This window comes from Myiozetetes cayanensis, unplaced genomic scaffold (genome assembly GCF_022539395.1).
Source record: "Myiozetetes cayanensis isolate MyiCay16 unplaced genomic scaffold, myiCay2020 scf4, whole genome shotgun sequence".
Taxonomy (NCBI): domain Eukaryota; kingdom Metazoa; phylum Chordata; class Aves; order Passeriformes; family Tyrannidae; genus Myiozetetes; species Myiozetetes cayanensis.
In genome coordinates, this window is record NW_026087631.1 from 8,723,532 (window position 1) to 8,747,127 (window position 23,596).

Here is a 23,596-nt window from a genome sequence, read left to right on the forward strand (position 1 = left end):
ATTTCACATCCACGCCTACCTCAGAGCCTCAACTAACCTTGTACAACAGGAGGCATCATCCTCTTCTGCTGGTAGGCAGCCATAATGCTGTTTGCAGTTGAATTGGGTCCCAGGACCTGTAATAAGAAGCAATAGCCATGTTCCAACCTGAACAAAGCAAGGCTAAGAGCAGGGATACTCTCAAAGGAAATTCTGCTGTTAGCGTCCAAAAGTAGAAGCACCTGCCTGCAGGACACCTCAGAGTACAACGTGAACAGGAATGTGTGATCAAGTCCAGTAATGTCTCAGAAAACTTAACATAGAGGCAGAAAGAAAACTGCTTTTGTACAGCTCTGAAGGACACAGAACCCTTATCCCAGCATCGACTTCTTCACAGCCCTGTAAATGTCATGACTTGGCAGTACTAATTTCATTACAGCACCATCAACATTTTAAGTTCTTTTGGGAGTCTCAGTTCCCTGTCACATAGAAGAGTGTTAATCTGTCTTTACAAGTCCTGCTGATCAGCCGTTAGGGAGAAGATAATGGGGAACATCTTGTGTTCACCATGAATGCTCAGAAACCACTTATTAGAAATAAAGACTTTTACTCTAGAAGGGAACTAACTACAGTCCTAGTAATGTCCTTATTCTGCATTAAGCTGAAGCTTAAAAACCTGACATAAGCCTTCTCTTTGCAATATACTCCTTATGATATGCTGGTTCAGACTAAACTGACTGGTCTGGTAGCTTTTCACAACACCAAGTTGGACAACCGCTACTCTAGTACACACAGAAGCCATGCTAACACTTCTACCATTAGGCCTAAAAGTGAAAACAGCGTTCCCATGTTCTACAAATGTCTTAAAATAAAGCTTACAAAAACAAGTCACCGTTAGGACAAGGTAACACAAGCCTCAGGATGTCCGAAGTGGCGAGGACACAGTAGGCTACACCTGTTGTACACATCTAGAGTGTACTGACTTGGCAGGTACTGCACAGAATGTCTACTGAATCTCTATAGATTAAAAAAAAAAAAAGCAAACCAGATTTTGAAAGCCAGGGAAGGATTCTGGGCTCTTTGCTGAGTAATACAAAATACTGGTAAACACTTGGTATTGTATAGCAGGTGTGATAGGTATTGTGGATGAGCACAGACCAGGTTGACAGAGCTCTGTTGCAGGTCTGGAGTCCAGATTTCTGGGAGTGAGGTCTCCATCAACTGCCAAACCTCTTCCAGGACTTGCTGCAGTGCCCCAGCTTGTTCATCATAACCAAAGAGCACAAGCTGCTTTAGAAGGATGTGTATATCTCCTGCAGGAGGGAAGAGAAGCACAAGCAATAGCAATTAACACAGGTATGCTAAATAAACAGCTGCTTTTCTTTGCTATCAGTGCATAGAAAGGACAGTGGCAACTCAGAACTGGTTCTGTCCCTGTCCATCCCCCACAGTACCCAAATACAAATGACAAACCTGTAGTGAAACTGACAAGGCCTCGCTTCTCTGCTCCCAAATTTCAAATGCAGGGAGCTCACACTATTACGTTACTCCAACGACAGAGGCAGAGGAACTAAACCAAACTCCAACACAGATGGTTGTACAGAGCAGAGAGCTTTTCCTTCCAACACATACAGTAAGAACAAGGGGGGACACACTGCCTCAGCTGTCCCCACAAGCAGAGTGGATTAAGACCACCAAGTGTCCTACCTTTCACAGACTCAACAGCACGAACATTTTCTCCCAGGACTTCCAGAAGGGCAATATCTTCAAAAGGACTCCCCTCCTTCAAGCTGTATTTCTTCCGCTCAGCCTTGCGCCGGTTCTTTGAGGATCGCCTGAAAAGGAGCGCACTCAATTACAGCTTGCACAGCGGGACTGGCTGTTAACAGGGTAAGTCTGAAGGAACATTAACAGTGTGCATGAAACTTGTTATTTGAGTCCTTACTCTCTACAGTGGCAGGGGACTGTGTGTAAACTTCAGCACTGTGATCATGTTTTCAGTGCTACTCAACCAATACCCTTTGTGGTCTGGAACACCAGACAGTCAAACTGTGTCTACTACAAAAAAAAGACTGCTCTGTGTTCCAGCAAGGTTAAAGCATGGCTCTAAGCACAAAGCAGCAGTCGCTATCAGGCAGAGATGAGCTCCACCTGAAGCACTGGTGCCAGGGTCAGTGCTTGTGTGTGCACATTTTAATTTTTGCTGTCTCCAGAGCCTCTTACCCATTGTCACAGGAAAGCAACTTAATTCATAGGCCAGACTTAGCTGCATAATGTTCCCAAGTGATCAGCACTCTCTGGTGCAGGTGTGCTGCATACTAAGGCTGCATGCTCTTTCTTTTTACATCTGGTCAACAACAAAAAAACGTGGCCTAAAAAGCCCAAAATTTTCCCACAACTGTATTTTTCCACATTTTCAACTGGGAATTCAGAAGTGGTCTCACAGACTACACCAGTCTGTAACACACCCCACCCCACCCAGCTGCACTCAAAAACAACGCAGACGCCCACTGTGGGAAGACCTTGGTATGAGATTCAGCAGCAACCCCCACACACCAAGTGCAGAACCAGGGACAAAGAACACAAGCCATGTGCACAAGCTGTTAATGTTTGAGAGGCTCTGCCTGTATTCTGTGTCAAGCTTTCTACAGCCGGCTGTTCTGGCAATGTGCCCAACACCCAGAGAGCCGGATCCTGCCCAGAGTCTGTGCTCACTGCTCCTCTGCTGGGCACTCAGTTGCATTAGTAGCTTCTGGCATTTTCTGTTCTTTCCAATAGGAGTTAAAATAACTATGAAATCCCTGTAATTAAGGCAGTTTCAAGGCACACACAGCTGCAAGGAGCAGCATGCTAAGCACGAGCAAGCTGACCTCCCAAATGCTGATGCTAGAACAGACACTGCCTAATTTGGAGGCCAGATACCTACGCTGATATCCTTGAATTGCTGTGTGAATATTTGCTGTTCATGTCACTGGCTGTCACAATACTGCTGGTTTCAGAGAAAAGCTCCAATTCTGGGCAATTCGGCACTTCATAATCTGCAAAACATGGTAACAATTGTCACAGTATGGAAGAAGATTAGAGTTATTTCAAGCTTTCTCCCTGGGTGATCAACGTAGTTTGCTGGGCAGATTCATTCCACCTGCTGGTGCTCTGGAGCATTATGGCTCTCAATCCCACTCAGCCAGCACACGAGAAGGAACACAGATTGTGAGAACACCACTCCTCTTCCTTGGGGGGGGATAGTGATACTGAACAGCGAAATCAGAAGGATGGCAATCTCAGTGCAGCAGATCTGGAGCAGGACAAAGCATTCTGCTTTCAGAAAAATTCCCTGAGCCTGTGTGAGCTGGCAGGTGAATATGGCTACAGGTACTCAGCACAAAGGACACACAGAGTACTGTCTCAGCCAGCCAAGATGACACTGTGGAGACAATGCTGCGTTATGCTTGTGTTCCCATGAACACAAGATAGTGCTGAAAATACAGAATAAGGAAGGCAAAAGAACCACACTTCAAGTATGGTATGAGCAGGGCATGAGGAGAATGCTGTTCTACTGCTGTAGATGGCACTGCAGCTGGGGGAGAGCACAGCTCTGCCAAAAGGAAACCACAAAGAAAAAGATGATCACAGTTACTTATGCAGGATAAAGTCATATGCACTTCAATACCAACCCTGCAGGCTCTCACAGGCCTTCTCCTTCATCTCTCGGACCACTTGCAGGCGACTCTTGTAGCGGAGAAATGCTGTTTTCTGAGAATCTAGGAAGATCAGCTGACTTTTCTGAGCTGCTCATTAAGAAAATCAGAACATCAACATTTGTGCAAGAGAAACAGAAAAGCATTTTGTACACAAGCACAGTCCTCAACAAGCTCAGAAGTCAGGTACAGAGCACACAAAAGGACTCAAGTAGAAGGAAATTCAAAGCTTATAATACAGACCACCACATAAGATACAACTGGATGTGGAGTGAATTAACCTGCCAGACATGTGTTTTCTAGAAGAAGAGTCTTGTTTCTGATACAGGAAGACCAGAAAGTTCTGTGGCTAAGTCTGTTTCCATTAATCACATTTAAACTAAAGAAAAAATAAATTCCTCAACTAATAAAGTCTGTAACACGAGAAGAACAACTAATAATGGTAACAAAACATCCTTCCTGGATGGGAGACTACAGCTATCAAGTATTTTTTTTCCACAGAACTACTCAAAACTTATAGGACAGCCAGCCATTTTCCTAGTTCATAGCCCTGCTGCCACATGTGCTCTGGAACCAGGACTGTCCTGCTTGTTCATGGCCATGCAGACACAGACACCTTTGCAGTTTGTGACTGTGAGCTCTGGAAAAGCTTAAAAGGAGCCTGACTAAGCTAAAGAGAGCCCATGACACTCCAGGGCTTTGAGGTGCATTGAGTAGAGCCAAAGGCAGCTGAGATACATCAGTTAGGTGGAAGCAAAGCTTCCAGTACTGGAGTGCTGTGACTTCTCTCAGACCCAGTAAAGACCTTCTTTAGCCTCTATAGCACAGAGATCAGATTCTTGCAGATTCACCTTCTAGAATAGCAGGTTTGAAGTTGGTCTCCAAGATATCCAGTCTACCATACTTGTGAATCTGGATTAGGGAAAGGAAAGAATGTATTATTTAAGGATCTAACCCAGATCACATCTCTTTGTTCTTGCACTCTAAACAAGTACTTCCTTTCCACAAGAATTCTTGTTCTTGTGCTCTGAAATGTCTTACCAGCCTTAAAGCATCTTCCCAAAGAGCCCCTTCTAAGAGCAGGAGAACAGCCTCTTCATAGTCCTAGAAGGAAAGAGCAACCATGGGCTGGCACTGATGTTCATAATACACATTCAGGTAGCAGCTATTCAGATGCATATTTCTGTGCAGCAGTGTCACAGTCAAGACAGGAAAACACTAGAGTGCCAGGTACTTTGAAGTGTTGATATAAAAAAGCCAAATAAACAAACAAAAACCACAAACCCACCAAAACTATGTTACTTCTACCAGAATGAGGGGAAAACCATCTAGAACTCTGTTTTCCTTACTCCAGCCCCTCGTGCTTCAGCTCTCTGAGAAAAAAGGTTTCCGTACCAAAGCACGGGCAGCTTTGTGAGTGGAAGAACTCAGGGACACAGCATTTATCCCCACCCTGCTCACTGCATCACCTGGGCCTGCTCTGCCCTCCACAGGGGAGCCCATGGCACAGACTGTTTTGCTGTCAGCATGCATGGAGCCACATATGGTGCAGGAGAACAGACAAAACACAGATGGTGTATCTACCTGACAGAGGGTATTACTGGGGCACAGACACGAGGGTGATATGTTACCTGAGCATACTGTTCCAGGAGTATGGCTGCCTCTGCATGCCTTCTCTGTTCAACTAGTTTTCCTACAAGACAAGGTGAGAGTTTCAGATTTTCAGGGCTGGATTTTGTGCCACAAAACTACAAAGTAGAGGAAAATCCCACTCAGTGAAGCACTTTCTATCTGCTCACACACACACTCAATTGCTAAATTACAGCTGTAATTTAAGAAGGGCACCAGAAAAAAGTATGAAAGAGATGAAGGACATGAAGGATTCAGAAAAAGCAAATATGTCAGTATCCAAGTGTGGAAGACTACACTCCCAGAATCCATATTCCCACTGTGTTAAGCGGGCCTTTCATAGACTGGACCTCTGGGTAAGGCTGAAGCCAGGACATTTCTCTTGCTGCAATATATGCCAGGTCCACAACACATCTCACACATGCAGTCTGAGATACACTAGTGAGCACAAATTCTGAGACCAGCTACCTTCTTCTCCTGCATCAGGACAGCACACAGCTTTAAATGTACCAGGTGGTCCTAACTGCTAGCAGGCTTTAAGGGGAAAACATTAAAATGCAGCTCTGAATTATGCAGTAGCTTTCAAGATCTGTGTTTAGGCACAGGACTTGCAAAAATGATGTCCAGAGGCCTCAGTAATGTCAGACACATCAGAGCATGTCTATTCCCCGAGGTTAAGCATGAGGCAATATGGAAGAGCAGTTTAACAACCAGTTGCAAGGAAACAATGCAAGAAGTCAGCATGGGGCAGCCAAGGCCACAGCGAGCTTGGCAACTCCTGGGTGCCTACCAACACAGCTCCAACACATTTTGGTTCCTTTGAGAAACAAAGGTGATTTGCACAAACCCTTGGGAAGCATGGGATCTTTGCTCTCATTTAAGGAATATGCTGCTGAATACTGAATACTCAAATTCACTGAATTTTAGAAAAAAATGAAATGAACCATAAATAACAACAGCCACTTCTGCTCTGCACACTTTCATCTCCTCAAGGCCTACCTGCCATGCTCCGTGCCAGACTGGAGAGCTCATCCTTTGTGTAGCCAAGCCGTGATGCCATGCACAGGGCCTGCTGCCAGCTGCCACTGCTCTGAAAAGCGTCGAGTGCTTTTGCAAAGATGCCAGCACGAGCAAATATCAGTGCAGCCTGTTCACACAGCTGCTTCTGAATCAAGTACTCCCCATATGCATCGCTGATGTCCTGCAAGAAGAAAAATAAAAAGTTAGCTGTAAAACCACTAGCAGTCCTCCATTAGTAAATATTAAGGGCCCATCAACAAAAGCCTACTACCCCCTCCTCTAAGGGGCTTCCAGGCCTTGTTTCTACCCCATTTCAAACTTCTTATCAAGCCAAAGGCTGATGATTAGCACATGCAGACATTTCACAGGGCCAAAGCAAGTGAGATGGGGAGGTACCTAATTCTCCAAACCAAAGGCTGGGTAAACTGATACTGCAGGAAATCAGACCCTTCTTCCCCACTCAATGAGCAGTTTTTGTTAGAATGTCTCTATGAACCAACTTACTTCAGGAGGCATGCACTGGCACAGGGAACAAGCAAGCCCTGCAGTTCTGGGCACAGACTATTTGAAGCTCACTACCTCCATGAAGAAAGGACAGGAGGATTTGACTGGAAGGCTATGAGAGGAATAATAGAAGACTCCCACTGAATCATTCAGGAACAGACCTCCCTCATGAGTAAAGAGTCCTTTCTGCTTTCACTGAGTTGCAAATAGACCAAATTTCTCTATTTTCCCTCTTATTCGATCTACTCCTTTCACAAAGGCTTGTGTGTTGTTTATTTACAATATCTAAATTAAATTATATTAGATGCATTTACATTTTATCTCAGCCTTGGGCAAGCTAAAGTTCTTCAATATTGAAACCAACAAGGGACACTGCATAGAAGGAAACAGCACAACTGCAAGTGTCCCAAGCTCTATAGCACTTTTCAGAACAGTTTAAGGATAACAAAGTTTCTCCATACAATCTGCAAGCCAGACAGAGGTCAAGATAGGAAGAAGTCTTTCTGTGGTTATGGAAGTCTTGTCAGCAATCACAAGACAGTGCAGTACAAGAAACACGAATTCTAGGTGCTCTCTGGGTCACAAGACCAAAGAAATAACATAACCACCAGTCCTTCAGTGACCAGGCCCCATAGGGTTAGTCCTAATAGTCACTCCTGCTGTCATCTCAGAGGAGTGTCTCAGACAACACTGGAACAGCAATGACCCACAGAACCTGAACACAAGCAGCTGCTGTTTCATTCCTGCCCTCATGCAAAGTGCTGAGGAATGCCTGAGAGACTGACAAGCTTGGACACTGCAGTGTCACATCCTTACACACCTTGTACTCCTGAGTGCTAGAGGGATACAGCTTCAGCGCCTCACCATACAGATTCTGATCCTTCACCAAGTTCAGAAATTCAGGGAAGTGTTCAGGACCTGCAGAAATAATGTACTTTTCATAAAAATGAAAGAGAAAGCACACAGCCCTCACAGGTCCCAGATAGTCTGGGTTCATCACATCAAGAAGCAACTAGAGGTGCTTGGGTGGAAGAGCAAAAAAATCACCTGTCCTACTACTGTAAAATCAGGGCATTCACTTCCTTGAGGTTTGCTCCACTTTTGCCAGAGATACCGACTGGGCACAAGTCACTTAAGCAGAAACAAAACAAAACTTATGTTTCATGATCACTCCCTGCACCAAGCTACCCTTCAAAAAGCATGCAGTAGAAGTTCACCAGGAGGGAAGATGACCTTGTGCAATCCTTCTCTTTCTTCAGCTATTTTACCCAAAAGTCTCTCCAAAATGAAAATGTTACACTGCAGAAATTCTCCTTAGGACACCTACCACATTTGCTGAGGTGCCCAAGAGCTTTTGTGTATCTCTTCAAGTGTCTGTCTATTGTGTATCGCTGATAATTGGTTTCCATTTTCCGGAGGGTATTTAAGAAGGGCAAATATTCTTTTGGGTCCTGCAAAGAATAGTGAAAACTGCAGTTGAGCTAATCTGCTAAAATCCTTATTTGCCCCCATCTTCACCAAGAGAGAGTCCCATATCTGAAAATATGTAATACCATAAATAGGCTTTTTTTTTTTTTTCTTTCCAAATGTAAATAATTTCAGAGATCAATGCTGTATATGCACTCTTGCCGGGAATGATTAACTTAAATTACCTGGCTCCCACATAGACTTTGGCAGTACCTAAAGGCTGGTGACATTTAAATTTCAAGGCTGTTATGTTATATCAGATATTAGTTTCTATTAGATATTATCATGTATAAATTTGCAGCCATAAAGCTGATCAATGTCCCCCACACCAAAGGTCATGAAACCCATTAACATGAATAGGTTGTTCTAACTGATGGACAGCAGGCTTTACTGCAACATTAGGAAACTCTGAAGATCCTGATTGGCATTTCCACTCAGAGATTTCACATTAAACCTGCGTAAAGATACACACTACTATCATAAGCACCACTAAATAAGCAAGAATGGCAAGAGTACAGAGCTGGGAATGGAAGGCCTGCAGTCACAACACTTCAGACACCAGTCCCTCCCTTCCTCAGAGGTATTTTGCCCCACTGTTTTAGAGCAATACCATTTCACCTTGAGCACAAGCAAGTTTCCAAAGCTGTGCTCAAGAAGTACTAAGGGATGCACAGATGTGACACCTTCCCAGCACCGTCCCAAGCACACATAGGACTTCTGAGCAACTGGAATCCTGCCTGGGTTGAGAGCCATTATTAAAAGAATATGCAGTCTCATCTGCAGACTCCAAAGAACCTTCAAGAAAGCAAACAAATAATTCCTTGGCTTGGAACTATAAGCAACGACCTTTTGAGACTTCTCTGCCACCATGATGACTAAATCAAAGTCATATGTCCCCAAGGAATACTCATACAAGTCGTTGACATCCACAAGGAAAAGCAGGTACTTCAGTGCTTCTTCTGCACTCACAGCTTTGATATCTGGAGTAAAGTTTTCTGTAATAAGACAAAGAAGCTATGATATGATCTGTTACACCACCAGCAGTGGAACCCTGATGTGAGGGAAGGATGCATCCTCAAGCACAATCCTGACCTCAGACAGGGACCCCCAAACTAACAGCTTTTTCTGTCTTGCAGAAGGGGTTACTCTGCCTTTCCTGGGCAAGTTCAAGAACATCCCAGTAAATTCTTAAGTGTGCAACTGTGACAAGTTAGAAGCATCACCATAAAATAAAGGTTTGCCAGCTTGAGACACTAGGACCCAGAATAGGAACTCCCTATCCCATGCTTGGAGAACTGGAGTTCCAATTGAAAACCAAGAACAGTCCAACTCTGGAGTATCTGCTGACAAACCCAGATAAAAGAATGAGCTGAAGGCATGCACAGGAGCATATCTTAGCTGATATGCTGCTGTACCTAAACACACAGAAGTTTCAAGTACCTTTGTTTTCTGGCTGACTCCATAAACAGTCACCTGAAAATAATTTTCTGGGTGAGCCACGCTAACAAGTGAAAGTGAATACGCTTATATTCCTCAACTGAATTGAGAAATACATTCAGTGCAGGCAGCTCTGTGTGCAGCTGCAGTGGGAGCTGCAGCCCTGGGGGCCATGAACTGCCAACCCTTTGGGCCCAGGGACCTGTGGCCCAGCCACGAGACCGGACACTTGGAGACACAGCAGGAACTGAGGACCACTAGACTTTTGTGGAGGCAGATTGTGAGGGTATAAAAGCTCTTGTAGGCCAGAGGGTCCTTTGTTCATGGTCCCTTCTCAGAGGCACCAGCTTGAGCTGTTATTTTGTTATTTAGCTATTGCACCAAGATTAACTTATTTTAAGGATCTGAGACTGCCGTGGGACACCTGGGGTTGTAAGGAAACCTGGTCTGACTGTGTGTGGGGTGTGTAGCTGTGAAGGGGCTTCAGTCCCAGCTCAGGTAGTGCAAGTGTGACTGCCAGAGTGGCGCTTGGATGGTTGGATACGGAAGTTTCCTTAACAGAAAGCTGCTGCAAACCACTCATTTTCAAAACTTTTGAGTTCTTGATACAATACCTCGAAGATCATGAACCTTCTGGAGAGCAATTTCCAGTTCTGGAGGACTTTTCTTTACATGTGCTGTCAGTATTGATAGGCAGTATCTGAAAAAAAGGGAAGCAGTGAATAAAAAAGTGAGAAGGCAAACACTGCTTATTCCTTTTTTAGCACGGTTTTTGCAAGTTCTAATTTACATTTTAGTAAAAAAAAAAAAAGTCAATGAAAAGAAACTTCTCAGGCATTTTGATCTTTCTAAAGGAAGGCAGGAAACATGGGAAAAGAACAGAATATACCAAAGAGGTTTTTCTACTCAGCATGACTCCTCACACATGTCACAATGCTAGAGGTCTGTTTTGAGTAGAATGAACTTCCTTACCCTGCCAGCCAGCATAAGGAACAGAACACACCCCTCTCTGAAAGTTCACATAGCTGGACACAGTTTTCAAAAGGAAATTTGGCATGAAAATAGCCTTTTTTATAAAATGAAAGCTTTCTAGGATGTTATTTTTACCTTCATACATTTCAGAGTTACTATTTCAAAACAGCTTTTCAGCTAAGGAGATGCTTTGTTTTCTGAAACATCTGTTTGCTGAAAAGTGTCTAAATTCTCAGGGCTCAGCAGCAACTCACAATCTGTTGCTCCTCTATCCACTATTTAACATGTAAGCTGCCCATAGTTTAACACCGTTTCACTAAACACTGTTATTATCCTATTTTCCCACCCTTTATCCTTGTCTGGTGTTGATTCATCCAAGGAGGATGGCTACCAAAAAAGCTAATAATACAGAAACGTGAAGCTGATGATCTACAAAACAATTCAGTCTCAAATGGAACACCTGAGATCTTTGCAAAGGGCCAGCTGCTCAAACAGTCAGCAATGCACTGATAGGACAATCTCGCTCATGTCTCTCCATCCCCATATCACACTGATCCTAAATAGACTGTACTTCTTGAACCTTTATAAGCATCCTGCATCTGTTATTTTAATTCTGGTAGTAAAATGCTGCTTTGCTATCTGTGGAATTATCAGATATTGTGGTTTCCAGGACAGCATCCTCTGCAGAAGGAAGGTATGGTATACCTTAGTTTTGTGGAGCACAAGCTCATCTCAGAGAACCTGAAGCAAAATAACTGATGTCAAAGACAGCTTCGCCTTCTGCCAGTGACTTAATAGAAATCTCCCTAATGGTTCCCTTCACCTACAAGAAGAAAGTGCTCACTTTTGAGGATCAATGTGTTCCATGGCAACCCTCATCACATCACATATGAGGTTAACTTTCTTCTGATCAGAATGCTGGCGTGGTTGGGTATTACTGCTACCATTCAGAGATGGGTACATGCTCTTTGTGAAATCTTCTTCTCTAAATAAAAACAGATGACATGAACAGCAGTGTCCATCAGACAATCCAGAACAAAGACAGTAACATTAAGAAACACAAATGCATGTAGCAAATTACTACTCAACAAAATAGCTATGTCACGCTGTACTGACACACAGCCTGCCATGCTACCAGAAAGCTCCCCAAAATCTCTTATCAGTCCCAATTGATTGTCAGCCAAGAGAGGCATAAAAAAACCCCACAACAAACGGTCAGAAAACTACTTCAGTTGCATGAAAAAAACCCAAAAAACCAGAAGGCAAGTTTTACAAGATAGAGCTGTCTTGTACTAAATCCAGCATGGATTTATCCACTGAGCACTTCTGAAAAATAAGACATTTGGTATTATTTCTGGTCAGTCAAAACTGAAAATAAAACAAAACAGTGAAGTGACATCTCCAGCTCCTAAACAATTACTTACTTCAGCAAGCTTCAGAAGTCCTGAAGCTACCAATGCCTTAAGAGTTTTATCACTCAGCCTTTAAGAAAGAAGTCAGGGCACCTGATTTGGGAATCCAAGCAAGCATCTTGGCCTCAGGCTCTAGATGAACAGTGCCATCTTGCTCCTCTTTATGTGGGAACAAAACTTTCTCTGTTCTCGTTTACTGCTGTACAGCAAAGCAGAAGACAAGTCAAAGGAGTTGTGCAGTGTATTGATTGCTCGCTGCAAAAATCTAATGGCTGCCTGCAAGCTGGAATTCCCAAAAAGGCAGACTGTCTCTGAAACTACTGAGTTTACTTGGGCCTTTATGACTCAACATGCCAGATTTCTGACTCTGTGCACCCACACTGAAGACCTGCCAGTATTTTGACAAAATTATGTACCACCACTGACTACATGCATGTTCCATTTGCAGAATTATACTCACTTCAGTTCTGTGAAAAATAAGTTGATATAGTTCACAGAATCTATTTGCCTGATAAAGGTTTCTGTGTTTTCCAGAAATACCTGAAATGAACAAGAGTATTACCACTGTTACTCTGAATATTCTTGGCACATTAAGTACAAGAACAAATTCAGAGACTTTCTCTGAAAGTGCAGGGTGAAGGAAATGCTAAATCTAATCTGCTTGCATGATGATGTCACAGTGCAGAGCAGCCATCTCTGCTGAAAGCACCACCTGCTATTTTCAACCCTGTGTTCAATGGCGATGGACTCCAGGGTAGATTAGCGTGGCAAACACTACAATAGAACTGGGCATACTTGCCTTGGGATTGTGGTCATAGAGAAGATTGAGGTTGATTCGCAGCTTCCTCATACACTGAAAAGCTTCCCTGAACATAAGCCTGGAGGAATGAGTCAAGTTGGACAGTTTACACAGTGGGTAAGACGCAATATCCGCAAATAAAGGCAACTGACTAGAGCTAAGCGCAGAACCAGTGGGAAGAGAACAGCCCATGCAATGAGTTGTGTAGCTTGCCCTCCTGAAAAAATGTGCAAGGTCACCACAGTTCATTGCCAGCCCTTGCACTGGGACACACCAGCATGCCAGGTGGATGAGGGAATACAGAACTTGCATTATTTTGTGCTCGTAAAAAGAGAATGCTACATTTTAACTTCACGGATCAATATCCGTTTCAGAAAATTTCAATGCAAGTGAATTAAGTAAAAAATGGAAAACAGCCAACTTCATCATGAAGTGATTGAGAAGTCTGGAGAATAAAGCAGATGAAGATTTCTCCCACCCACACAATCTCAGCACATGTAATAAGACCTTCAGTGGTGAAGACAGAAGGATGTGGCACTGCTGAAAGATGGATTTCTAGCTGGTAGTCCCAGAAAAGCTTCGTTCCCTCTAACAAGGTCAATTCCCCTGAGTTTAGCCTCCCTCTCTTTTCCAGGTGAGTCAGCCTCTAACAACTCAGACCAGGAGAGAGAAGACCCAAACACACCAGTGCCATTTACCTGTCTAGCCACTTCCGAATCTGGGCAAGAACCAGAGCTCGGTGGTGAACAGTCTCCAGATTTCCTCTTGGCATCTGTAACACAAGAACCACACGATTACTTATTTGTAGTTACTCTGACTACATTATAGGTAAAGTGAGGACTGGCCAATTTTCTAGGCCTGTCTGCAACTTGCAGGTGCATGGGCCTGTTTGCTCACTTCAAAGGATATGCAATTTCAGTGACTGTGGAAAAATATCTGAATAATCTCAGTTTAGAAACATTCCTTCCTCAGGAGGCTAGACTCCTCTCAACCAGGCAAGACCCAGAGCAATCTGATCAGGTTATTCAGGTTAGCCCTGCTCCGGGGAGGATGTTGGGCTCCACACCTCCAGTGGTGCCTCTCAGATGACATCTTTCTCCATTCTGTAAATCTCTGCTGGTTCTGAAGAGCGAGCTCAGCATTTCAGACAACCTTAGTGCCAAGGCTAACAGAGGGCTGCTAGCAAGTGCTAGGAAGTGAGTCTGAGATTCATGGTGAGAAGCCACAATATGCAGCACTACACTCCCTTAGCCATTCTGGATTTGAATCATCCTTCCCAGTTCTGTTCATACCCGCCCGCCTGTGCTGCAGCACTGCAGGGCTGTTTGCATGATGGCAGCCAGGTGCTGCCCACTGAGACGGCCCCCTACACACCCTGACAGCAGACATGGGCAGAGCACTGACCTGCAGCACGACCTTCGTGTCCTGGGGAACGACGGTGACGATGCGTGACCCTCGCTCCACCTTGCGCAGGGTCTCACTGTTGGGTGCAGCAGCACCGCTCAGGCCAGCCTGCAGGGCTAAGACAACACATTTATCAGCACACATGGCACACTGCAGCACAGCGCCCCAGTATGGCCCTGCTGTGTAGCCCTACGAGTTTGTACTGGACTGACTTGAGTCAACAATACACCAGCGATCAACAATTCCTGACAGGATGAAAACCTCTCAGCGCCAACCCCTGCTGCACCTGTACACAAAGCAGAGCTATGTCCTCTATACAACAGGATCACAAAGCTCAACAGAGCAAATGAGAGAAGCACAGAAAGGTGTAAAGCACTATTAAGTGGTCATCCTGCCTTTACCAAGGTCATCATACTTCTCATATCTCAGCCAGGTATCACTAGAAACTCCTTCTACTGTAATCCCTTCTCTACCACACACCCACAGACTGTTCTTTTTTCACACATGGAGGGGAGGGAGCGAATGCAGGGCTAAGCTTTTGAAAACAGTGAAGGGACAACAACTACAGGACAAATAATGCTCCTTGTGAGAAGCGTGTGATATATAAAGTCAGTTCCCTGTGGTTCTTGCTCTCTGATAGATTTCTGAAAGCAACTCTCTTACTCTACTATCTTAAGCAGTTCCTTTGAGGGTCCCAAATACAGCAGGTTTGGATGTGAAAAATGGGGACATCTTGTCTTCCTAGACAGTGGCCACAAGCTACCAGGCAAACAGTGCTGACATTTACCTTTCACTGATAAGTTCTTTAAGCAGAAGCACTGACAAGTGTGGGAGTTGGTTGTCACCAACAAAAACTCATTGTATGTTGTGAATGAGGTGATGTTGGAAGCAACCTGTAGAAAAAAAGTGAAGTTTATCACTGTATAGACCAGAACAGGAAAGCTGTTTTTGGCAGAGGAAAAGGGGATGCAACAAGGAATAAAAACTTTGGTACCTCAACATCATTAACAAAAAAACGGCATCGATCTGTGAGGCCCAGGATCACCTCCTGTAAATAAAAAGGATGACAACTATGACCTAACAGCATCACAACCTCTAGTATTTTGCAACACTGACATAATTAGTAACGAGTACCTCGTGGAATACTTAGAGAAGCTGCACAGGAATTCATGCAACCTCTATTCCAGGAGGGCTCAAACATCTTTAAACAGATGTTTTGGCTGGAAATCCAGACTGGCCTACCCTGTAACTGTACAGTCATAAAACAGAAGCAAAAACCACACCAGAAATGTAGGTTTTTTTATTTAGCAGCACTTGGGTCCAAAATACCAGAGGAAACACAGCAGAGTATGGCAAAGCAGCTTCATACAGCATTCACTGGGATGCACGCTGAAGGAAAGAAACCCTGAAACTATCAGCGAAACAGGTATTCACTCTTAAAGCTGCTGCAGCTATCAAGAAACCATCACCAAATCATCAATAGGAAACACCAGCAGTAGGACATCTGAGGAACTCAGTGCAGCCATATTTGCTAACAGGTTAAGTTCATATAAAACAGAGCAAAATACTCCTTTCAAAAAGGGCACGGCAGCGACCTTGCAACTGCTGGAAATTTTCAATCTGAAATTTCTCGCTCTTTAATGACATTATTCATTATAGTCATAGATTGGGGTGATTGGGTGTTAACTGCATTTCCATCAGAAATGCTTTGGAAGGCAAGGAAAGATATGCTCTCAGGTCTGCACAGGGCTTTATCAGAAATGCCATGAAGAAGTATCATTGGACCCTGTGCATGGGATCATGGTGCACTTTTGACACAGAGAACAACCGAGTAGGGAATTTAATCTACTCACAGTCTCACTTACTTCACCACTGATCCTCGTGATAGAAGTCTGCACACAAGGATACGGGAACCGAACAGCAGAGCCACTGCTCGTCCGCCAGGGCTCAAGAACTGGAGTAGCAGCCTCTGAGAAGAAAGGAAGATCAAATTGTTTTCCAGCCAATCAAAAATTCAGGCATTAAAACCACATGGCACAAGAAAATCAGAGCTGGGAATAAGCTACACTATCTGAAGAAGGGAGGAATGCCGACTCAGAAGTCCAGGACTCAGGAGACAAGAAGGCATTAACCTCTGGGGCTCAGTAGCACCTTTCACCACAGAATGAGAGAGAAGTACCAAGGTTGTGGCAGTCAGTCAGCACTGAACTTTGTGTGTGTGCATATATATATATGTGTATGTGTAAATATACATACATAAACACATACACACATACATAAATACATATATACATTTAAAAAGTTAACTGTTATTTGCTTTCTCACACAAATCACTCATTTCAGCCCATTTCTGGGAGCAGAGGGAGCATGAAAGGCAGCACCAACTACCCAGCAAGAGTCACTCAAGTCCCCGAATGTCAAATCATCTCATTAAACCTTCTAAGAAATCTGTAATAACTACAGCTAAGACTTTAACAGGGCCCAGCTTACCCCACAGGTATTTTAGGATCTGTCTATCAGCCAACTGCAGAGCTACAGTTTTGGTCACTGGGCTGCAGTACAGGCTGATCACTTCTCCATCTACAGGTGTAGACAACCTGAAGCAAGACAGAGGAAAACACAGATCATCAGTTACAGGAGATACACTTAAAACCTACATCCCACCTTTCTTGTGGCCAGATGGAAAGATGTGTATTTCCAGCATGGACAGATACTTTGTTCAAGTACGGATCTTCTGCAGTCTTTTCACACCCATGTCAGCTGACACTGGCACCACAGAGCACCAGCAACTCCAGCCAACAGGCATTTGCCTAACTGTGCTGGATACTGTTGGCTTGCCTGCAGCACTTTGAAACCCACACTTCTTTTGTTCTGTTCTACAGTTCATATGTAAATCAGCCTGTCTCTGCTGTGTGAGTGCTGCACAAGGCAGCCCTCTCCAGATCTCTCTGTGAAGTGTATTTCTGTACCTCAAGTGGCTTTTTTTTGTGAACTGGTTTTAATTTAGCTGGCCCCACAAAACCAGCAAGTGAGGAGGAGGAGAAAAGCACTTACAAGGGCTACTAGTACCCTTCTGGACCTTGATAATGGTGGGCAAAGGGTAGAATGTCCCATCCTCCTGCCCTGAGGGCCTGGAATTCAAGGGAACAGAGCTATTCTGTACTGACACAGGCATGTTAGCATGCACACTGCTGCTAGGCTGCGTGTAGGCATTAGGACTACACGAAAGTGCTGACCAGTGGGCAGCTTAATGAGCTGTTTGGTTCTCCTGCAGGAAGAGAGTCAAATTTCCCCAACCCACAGCCTCCAGGCTGCAGTCTAATAAGAGACTGTCTGGAGGTGTTCTCCAACTTCAGCCACAGCTGACAGATCTCTAGTACCGTAAATTCAGGCACTGTTCCTCAGCTCCAGCCACGTGAGGCACTGCAGTCAGATGGTGAAGGACAGACTGAGCAGCACCATGACCTTGACCAACCACCAGGAAGCTGCCATCTGGCAGCCAGGTGAGAAATCGGAGCCCCAGAGGATCCATCGCTTCACTGTTGTCACGGCCCACATCAACTCTGTCACAAAATAAGAGAGACTGGGAAGCAAATAGAACTTGATTTCAGTAAGCCACCTCACTGGAGACACAAAGGTCTTCCTAGGCACAGCAAGCCTGGCTGCTCAGACACACAGCATGGCTGGGAGGGCTCCAGTGCAGAAACACAGACACTCAAAGCATAAATCCTGCCACAGGCTGGGCTGGTGGTAAAGGACGAGAACTAGGAAGCCCCTTTTGCTTTCCTGAGGTAGTACTGCTTTCATGCCAACTGCCTCAAGGAACAAATGAAGAGCAGAATGGGATTTTTAACCTTGTCAGTGTCTCTGCCATGCAAGCAACTCCGTTGCTCAGTGTGCCACGATCGTGGGCCAGGGCACTGCACAGCCATTCCTTTATGCTTCTGCTTCCAGAGACCAAATGCAGCACCGGGCACAGGAAAGGTTATCTCAGGACTGTCACTGAGAGTCGCTGCTTCCACTAGACAAGGACCTCAGTCAAGGGCATTTCCCAGCATTAGTTGCAGCCACAGGGTCAACTGTGTCAAGCTGTGACCTCTAAAGCATCCAGGTAGGCACAACACTCTTCTCGACACTACAGCTGTATTAGTTCTATATTACCTGTAGGTTTTATCCAGGTATGGTGTTTCCACAGCTGCTTTAAATCCATTGCCACCCACGGCTCCTAACTTGACAGTAGGGTCATTCACCGTACTCTGCCCTAGCAAACACAAAGCAGCACAAGGCAGACTTTAGAGATCCTCTCAAGAGAGCCCCTTTCAGCTTCAGTCTTATCAAAAAGTAGATCAAACTACATCAAAGTATTAAAGAAGTCAGAAAATTCCATTTCTACAGCCAACACATAATTCTCGTTAAGACTCACGCTGGAGCAGACAGTAACCTTGCAATGATACAGTACAAAACAGAGACAGCAGTAACAGCCTGTTTCCTCATAGCACATTGTATGTAGGACTCTGGAAAGTGCTGGGTGCCCCAGATAGATTCTCAGACATCTCCAGTGCCAATCAGCAACATGCCATCAGAACAGACTACCCAAGATACTGTGTGCTGCACTCAAGCTGAAGCTAGTCAGGAGGATATTACCAGCAAACAAGTATTGAACACTGTCTTCTCAAAAAGTCAGTGCACCACCAAAATGCTTCTGTGTCACCCAAACTACTGGAAATGAGAGCAGAGCTTGAACCCACAATTAAACCAAACCTGTCTTGTTCCTAACTACTAAAGGTTTGAGTGACCACTACCCTACTAGTCCCTCAGGGTACTGCTCTCAGGAACACAGGATTTTTTTTAAGAAGGCTGTGCAACATGCTCTCACCATATCTGTACACAGAGATCCTGTTATCAGCATCCAGGACAGCCATATCCCCACTATGATTGAGATCTGTGTGAAATGCAACCTGATTAACTGCCTGTTGGAGCTGGAGCTCATAGGTACACATGGGTGGAGGCACCACAGCATGCTGGAACACTGTGACAAGTACTTTATCTGTAAAAAAAAAAAAAAAAAAAGAGAAGAAAATCCAAGCTGCACCTCCCTCCAAATGTTAATGAGGCTGTTGTTGGGTTCTTCACTGGTAGTAGGAATAATGTTGCAGGAAAATATTTGCTGTGCTCTTAGTAGTTAACTTCAGTGACCCACTTTTGAAGCTTCCACCAATTACATGGACCCTCTCAGTAACAGCTTTATAGAAACAACAGTAAAGGAGCCATAATCCCATCCAGCCTGCATACAAAAGGCTACATTACTCCTTCTAACTCTAGAGGTGCAAAGCTGTCCCACTGCTTACCTCCATCTATGACAGCCACATTGGCCACATGCTGACCGTTCTCCCCCGTCCCATGGTCCGTGGCCCAGTGCCAGTCATAGCAGAGGTAATGCCAGCCCTGGCAGAGTATATGCAGTCTATACAGGTTCTCTCGGTCCCACAGCAGTGACACCAACTGATCTTCCTCCAAGCTACCAAAATGCAGACTTTGCTTCAGGTACCAGTGATAGTTCCCTGTGGTCCACAGCTGAACTGTAAGAAAAACAGTTACTACAGACGAGTACTCCAGCTCAAACCCTTCCTCCCCCCCACCACTGCTCTTCAGGGGTGGGTTACGTGCCATGAAAATAACAGTTCTGGCCTTCAGTCCATGAGCTGTACCATAAACACCCAGCACAAGAAAACAACAGATTTTGTGCAGAAGAGTCCATCTTAGAATTCATTGAGCTACCTTGTGACAAGGTAGCCTTGTTCCATGAAGGGTTCACACCTTTAGCATTCCATTCATACCACTTCCAGTTACAGCAGCCAGGAAGATGCTTTGAGCCCAGGCTGAACTACCAGTTCTTCCTGACCAACTGTGCTGGTTTTGGCTGGGGTAGAGATAATTTTCTTCACAGTGTCTAGTATGGGGCTGTATTTTGGATTTGTGCTGGACACAGGGTTGATAATATAGACATGTTTTTGTTATTGCTGAGCAGGGCTTACACAGAGCCAAGGCCTTCTTTGCTTCTTGTACTGCCACACTGTTGAGGAAGTTGGGGTTGCCTGGGAGGTTGGGAGGAAACACAGCTGGGACAGATGACCCAAACTGACCAAAGGGATATTCCAGACCATATAACACCATGCTTAGTATATGAAAGGGGGAATGTTTGGATGTGATGAATGTGATGGTGTCTGTCTTACTACAAAACCACTACAAGTGATGGGGCTGTGCTCTCTTGGGGATGGCTGAACACCTGCCTGCCCATAGGAAGCAGTGGATTAATTCCCCGCATCGCTTTTTTAGCGTGCACAGCTTTTGTTGTCCCTATTAAAACATCTTCATCTCAACCCATGGTGCTGGGGGGGAGGTCGGTGAGCGACTGTGTAGGCTTGGCTGCTGGCTGGGGTTAAACCATGACACCAGCACTGCGGTCTCAAAGCCATTGGTGAGCCTCCTCAGTGTCTCCTAACTTGCAGATAAGTACCCACTGCTGACCACACTTGCAGGCAAGTGTAAGAGCCAGAGCCTCACATACTGCTCTCACCATAAGTGCTTGGTCTAGAGTTTTCCACCTTGAGGTCTTCCAGCCAGACAGCCAGGACCGTAGAATCCGCATTCCAAAGCACTTCATTAACCTGCAGACACAAACATGGCTCTTACTGATGTTGTTGCTCCAAGCCTGTTTGCAAGACCAGGAGTTGTTCCTTATGTTCAATAATGTAAGGTGTACAGGTTAACAGACAAACACAGCCCTCCTGTATTGCAAAGCTCCCAACAGCTGGAACAAGGCATCCTGAGAGCTCCACTGTTGAAGAGGCCACAAATGTGACAGCAGTGTTCTCTTTGCTTTCCTTGGCACTAAGGAAGCATCTGCCAAAAGACCTCTCAACATCCAAAGGCAGAAGCTGAAGTAACATCCTAGCAGTAGCTTCTCACTTCTCTTACTTGGGATAATATCTTTGACCTCACTCAGCTGGCATGCTGAATAGCACCTATGAATCATTTGCCTGACAGAAAGGATACAGGGCCCAGCAGCACCCAAGTGCTACAGTCACTCTGTACTACATGTCTCTACTATGAGCTTGCAGAGGGCATTGCATCTTCTCCACAGGCTTCTTCACTGATATCTTTTCAGATCACTTCTTCCATTAGACAGGCACTAAGTGTTAAGTTAAAAACTTCCAGCTGGTATCTGCAAAAGATCTAGTCCTCCTCTCCGCTACACTCTCATCAAAGAAGCCCAGACAAAGAACTTACTTTGACCTGTCCTTTCTGGAATGGCAGGGTGAATTCGCCATGGAGAAGTCCGTTTTTCTCAAAAAAAACCACATCCTGTCTGTTGGGTTTTTCTTGTGTAGATGCTATCAGGTTTCCAGAAGGCCTTAAAAAAAGAGCCAAATGAAAAGTTATTGCTCACACAGTCACTAGCTGTCATTTAAACACCAATTGTTTCAAATTTTCTCCAGCGACATGAAGAAAAGGGCAGCAGAGGATGTGTTTTCCTCAGCACTGTGCAGACAAAGTCATAGGTCCAGCAGAGACATATTCCAGAGCTCATGACATCCCCAGGGGAGCAATCAAATGTGAGGACTGGCAATGGGACCTGTAATATTCCTATTTATACAGTTGAGTCCCAACCCACTTGACAATGACACTATGGGGACAATCTAGTCTTTCTTCCCACATGTAATGCAAGTATCAGACTTTTCAAGGATTAAGGGGCCACTGTTCCTCATGCTGAATCAGAAGGTGGCTTTCTTCAAGGTTTGGAAAAAATCAACAAACACAGAAGAAATGAAATTGATGCTGATCAAAGACTGTGACCAGGGAATAAAAAGCAACACTGCTGCCACTTGCAGACTGCTTTATTACTCACTTCCAGGACAGTGCTTGTTGTAATCCTGAGACAGGCTCACTTGTTGACTGCAGCACAAGCTCTCTGTTCCACACCCTGACCTTCCGAGCACCTACAGGTTGAGAGAGCAGTGAGACAAAGCTCTAGGAAAACACTGGAAAGAAAATGTCCTAATTTTCTGAGGGCAGAAGAGCAAATTTCGATGCACGTGCATAAAAAGGAGATTTCTCTTGTATCCCCCATAGTAACTGAGTGACTAAAGGAAACGAGTTAGGAATTTCAGTCTGATTTAGTTCAGTCATACTAGTTTCCTCCACGGAAATGTTAAAATAAATGTTTTCGCCATGGAAATGTTAAAATCTTTGTATACATTCAAGATCCTCCCTAATCTGAAGTACTGAAGGTAAAAGCCCAAACCTGTGGAAGAGCAGTGCAGTTCAATGCATTGACCAATACATTTAAGCTTTCAAAATGTAGTATTTATCATGGAAGATAGCAGTTACAGTCTTACAACAAATGCATATGCTCATCACCTCTTTGGCTTTAGGGCCAAACCAAGGGAAAAGTATTTACCAGTATTTAAAAAAACAGTGTGCAATGCTTAACTGCTGGCATGAGGGACAGTGTATCACCCGAAACATATTCATCCATTTGGCACTGAGAGCCTATCAGACACTGTTTAAAGCTTGAGCAGTAATTTAGCACTGGTGAAAGAAGCAGTTCAGGCAGTATCTACACAGTAGTACCCTCTCCCGGCATCTCACTGAACTGAAAAGCAAACTGCAAAGAAAGTGTTCAAAACATTGTGTCTATAAAAGGCCTCTGAGAACATCAGAACAGAGAAAAGAGCAATTAACTAGCTCAACTCACCCTTGCTTCAACTGGCCAAGACAGCTCTTGCCTTACCTAAATTCTGCTTAAGAAGCCCCTCACACATGTTGGTATTCCAAAGAAGTTTGGTCCCATACCTGTCTCTGGACAGACAGCACTCACTGCAACAAACTGCCCGTCTCCCCTCCATGTCACCCGAGGCCTCCCATCGTCCCAGGCTGAGGTCGGCAACACTTCCTGAAGTCACATAAAGAAAGTTGCATCAAAGCTCTGGAAGGCAAATGCTGCCTTCGTCTAAACAGACTGCTCTTTGAAGAGCCTTGGCATGGAATCAATCCGTTAAAAAGTGTCAAGGCTACAAAGTTAAAAATTCATTATTCAAAATGTTATTTTAGGAAATACTAGAATTAAAACTGAAATACTTCAATCTGTTTTTCCTGCAAGTGCGTATGACTGTCTGTTCACATGACCACACACTATCCTTCCCCTCCACCACGGTCTTTACTTATAGACCAGCCGAGCATAAGCTGGACATAAGAATTAAGATTTGTTCATT

General features: G+C 44.5%; 2 protein-coding genes across 3 annotated transcripts in view; one reads left to right on the forward strand and one right to left on the reverse strand.

Annotated features, from left to right (window-relative positions):
- ELP1 (elongator acetyltransferase complex subunit 1) overlaps positions 1–23,596 on the reverse strand; it is a 30,859-nt gene that overhangs the window by 1,589 nt on the left and 5,674 nt on the right. Inside the window, exons 6-35 of one of the 2 annotated variants that reach the window (XM_050329362.1) lie at positions 23,178–23,277; positions 22,231–22,321; positions 21,612–21,735; positions 20,899–20,989; positions 19,670–19,900; positions 19,198–19,368; positions 18,483–18,582; positions 17,702–17,884; positions 16,812–16,918; positions 16,187–16,290; positions 15,316–15,369; positions 15,109–15,214; positions 14,322–14,437; positions 13,616–13,689; positions 12,918–12,996; positions 12,579–12,658; positions 11,551–11,691; positions 10,349–10,434; positions 9,144–9,292; positions 8,158–8,281; positions 7,651–7,748; positions 6,306–6,507; positions 5,309–5,370; positions 4,719–4,781; positions 4,529–4,589; positions 3,654–3,767; positions 2,906–3,017; positions 1,687–1,814; positions 1,138–1,292; positions 38–116 (exon numbers count right to left, since the gene is read on the reverse strand). In XM_050329362.1, the coding sequence (XP_050185319.1) occupies positions 38–116; positions 1,138–1,292; positions 1,687–1,814; positions 2,906–3,017; positions 3,654–3,767; positions 4,529–4,589; positions 4,719–4,781; positions 5,309–5,370; positions 6,306–6,507; positions 7,651–7,748; positions 8,158–8,281; positions 9,144–9,292; positions 10,349–10,434; positions 11,551–11,691; positions 12,579–12,658; positions 12,918–12,996; positions 13,616–13,689; positions 14,322–14,437; positions 15,109–15,214; positions 15,316–15,369; positions 16,187–16,290; positions 16,812–16,918; positions 17,702–17,884; positions 18,483–18,582; positions 19,198–19,368; positions 19,670–19,900; positions 20,899–20,989; positions 21,612–21,735; positions 22,231–22,321; positions 23,178–23,277 (3,385 nt within the window). Of the gene's footprint in view, positions 1–37; positions 117–1,137; positions 1,293–1,686; positions 1,815–2,905; positions 3,018–3,653; positions 3,768–4,528; positions 4,590–4,718; positions 4,782–5,308; positions 5,371–6,305; positions 6,508–7,650; positions 7,749–8,157; positions 8,282–9,143; positions 9,293–10,348; positions 10,435–11,550; positions 11,692–12,578; positions 12,659–12,917; positions 12,997–13,615; positions 13,690–14,321; positions 14,438–15,108; positions 15,215–15,315; positions 15,370–16,174; positions 16,291–16,811; positions 16,919–17,701; positions 17,885–18,482; positions 18,583–19,197; positions 19,369–19,669; positions 19,901–20,898; positions 20,990–21,611; positions 21,736–22,230; positions 22,322–23,177; positions 23,278–23,596 lie in introns of both variants that reach the window. The other variant, XM_050329360.1, reaches the window with a different exon arrangement.
- TBC1D2 (TBC1 domain family member 2) overlaps positions 1,744–23,596 on the forward strand; it is a 51,095-nt gene continuing 29,242 nt past the window's right edge. Inside the window, exon 1 of the mRNA XM_050329372.1 lies at positions 1,744–1,869. The gene's annotated coding sequence lies outside the window, so the exon portion shown is untranslated. The remainder of the gene's footprint in view (positions 1,870–23,596) is intronic.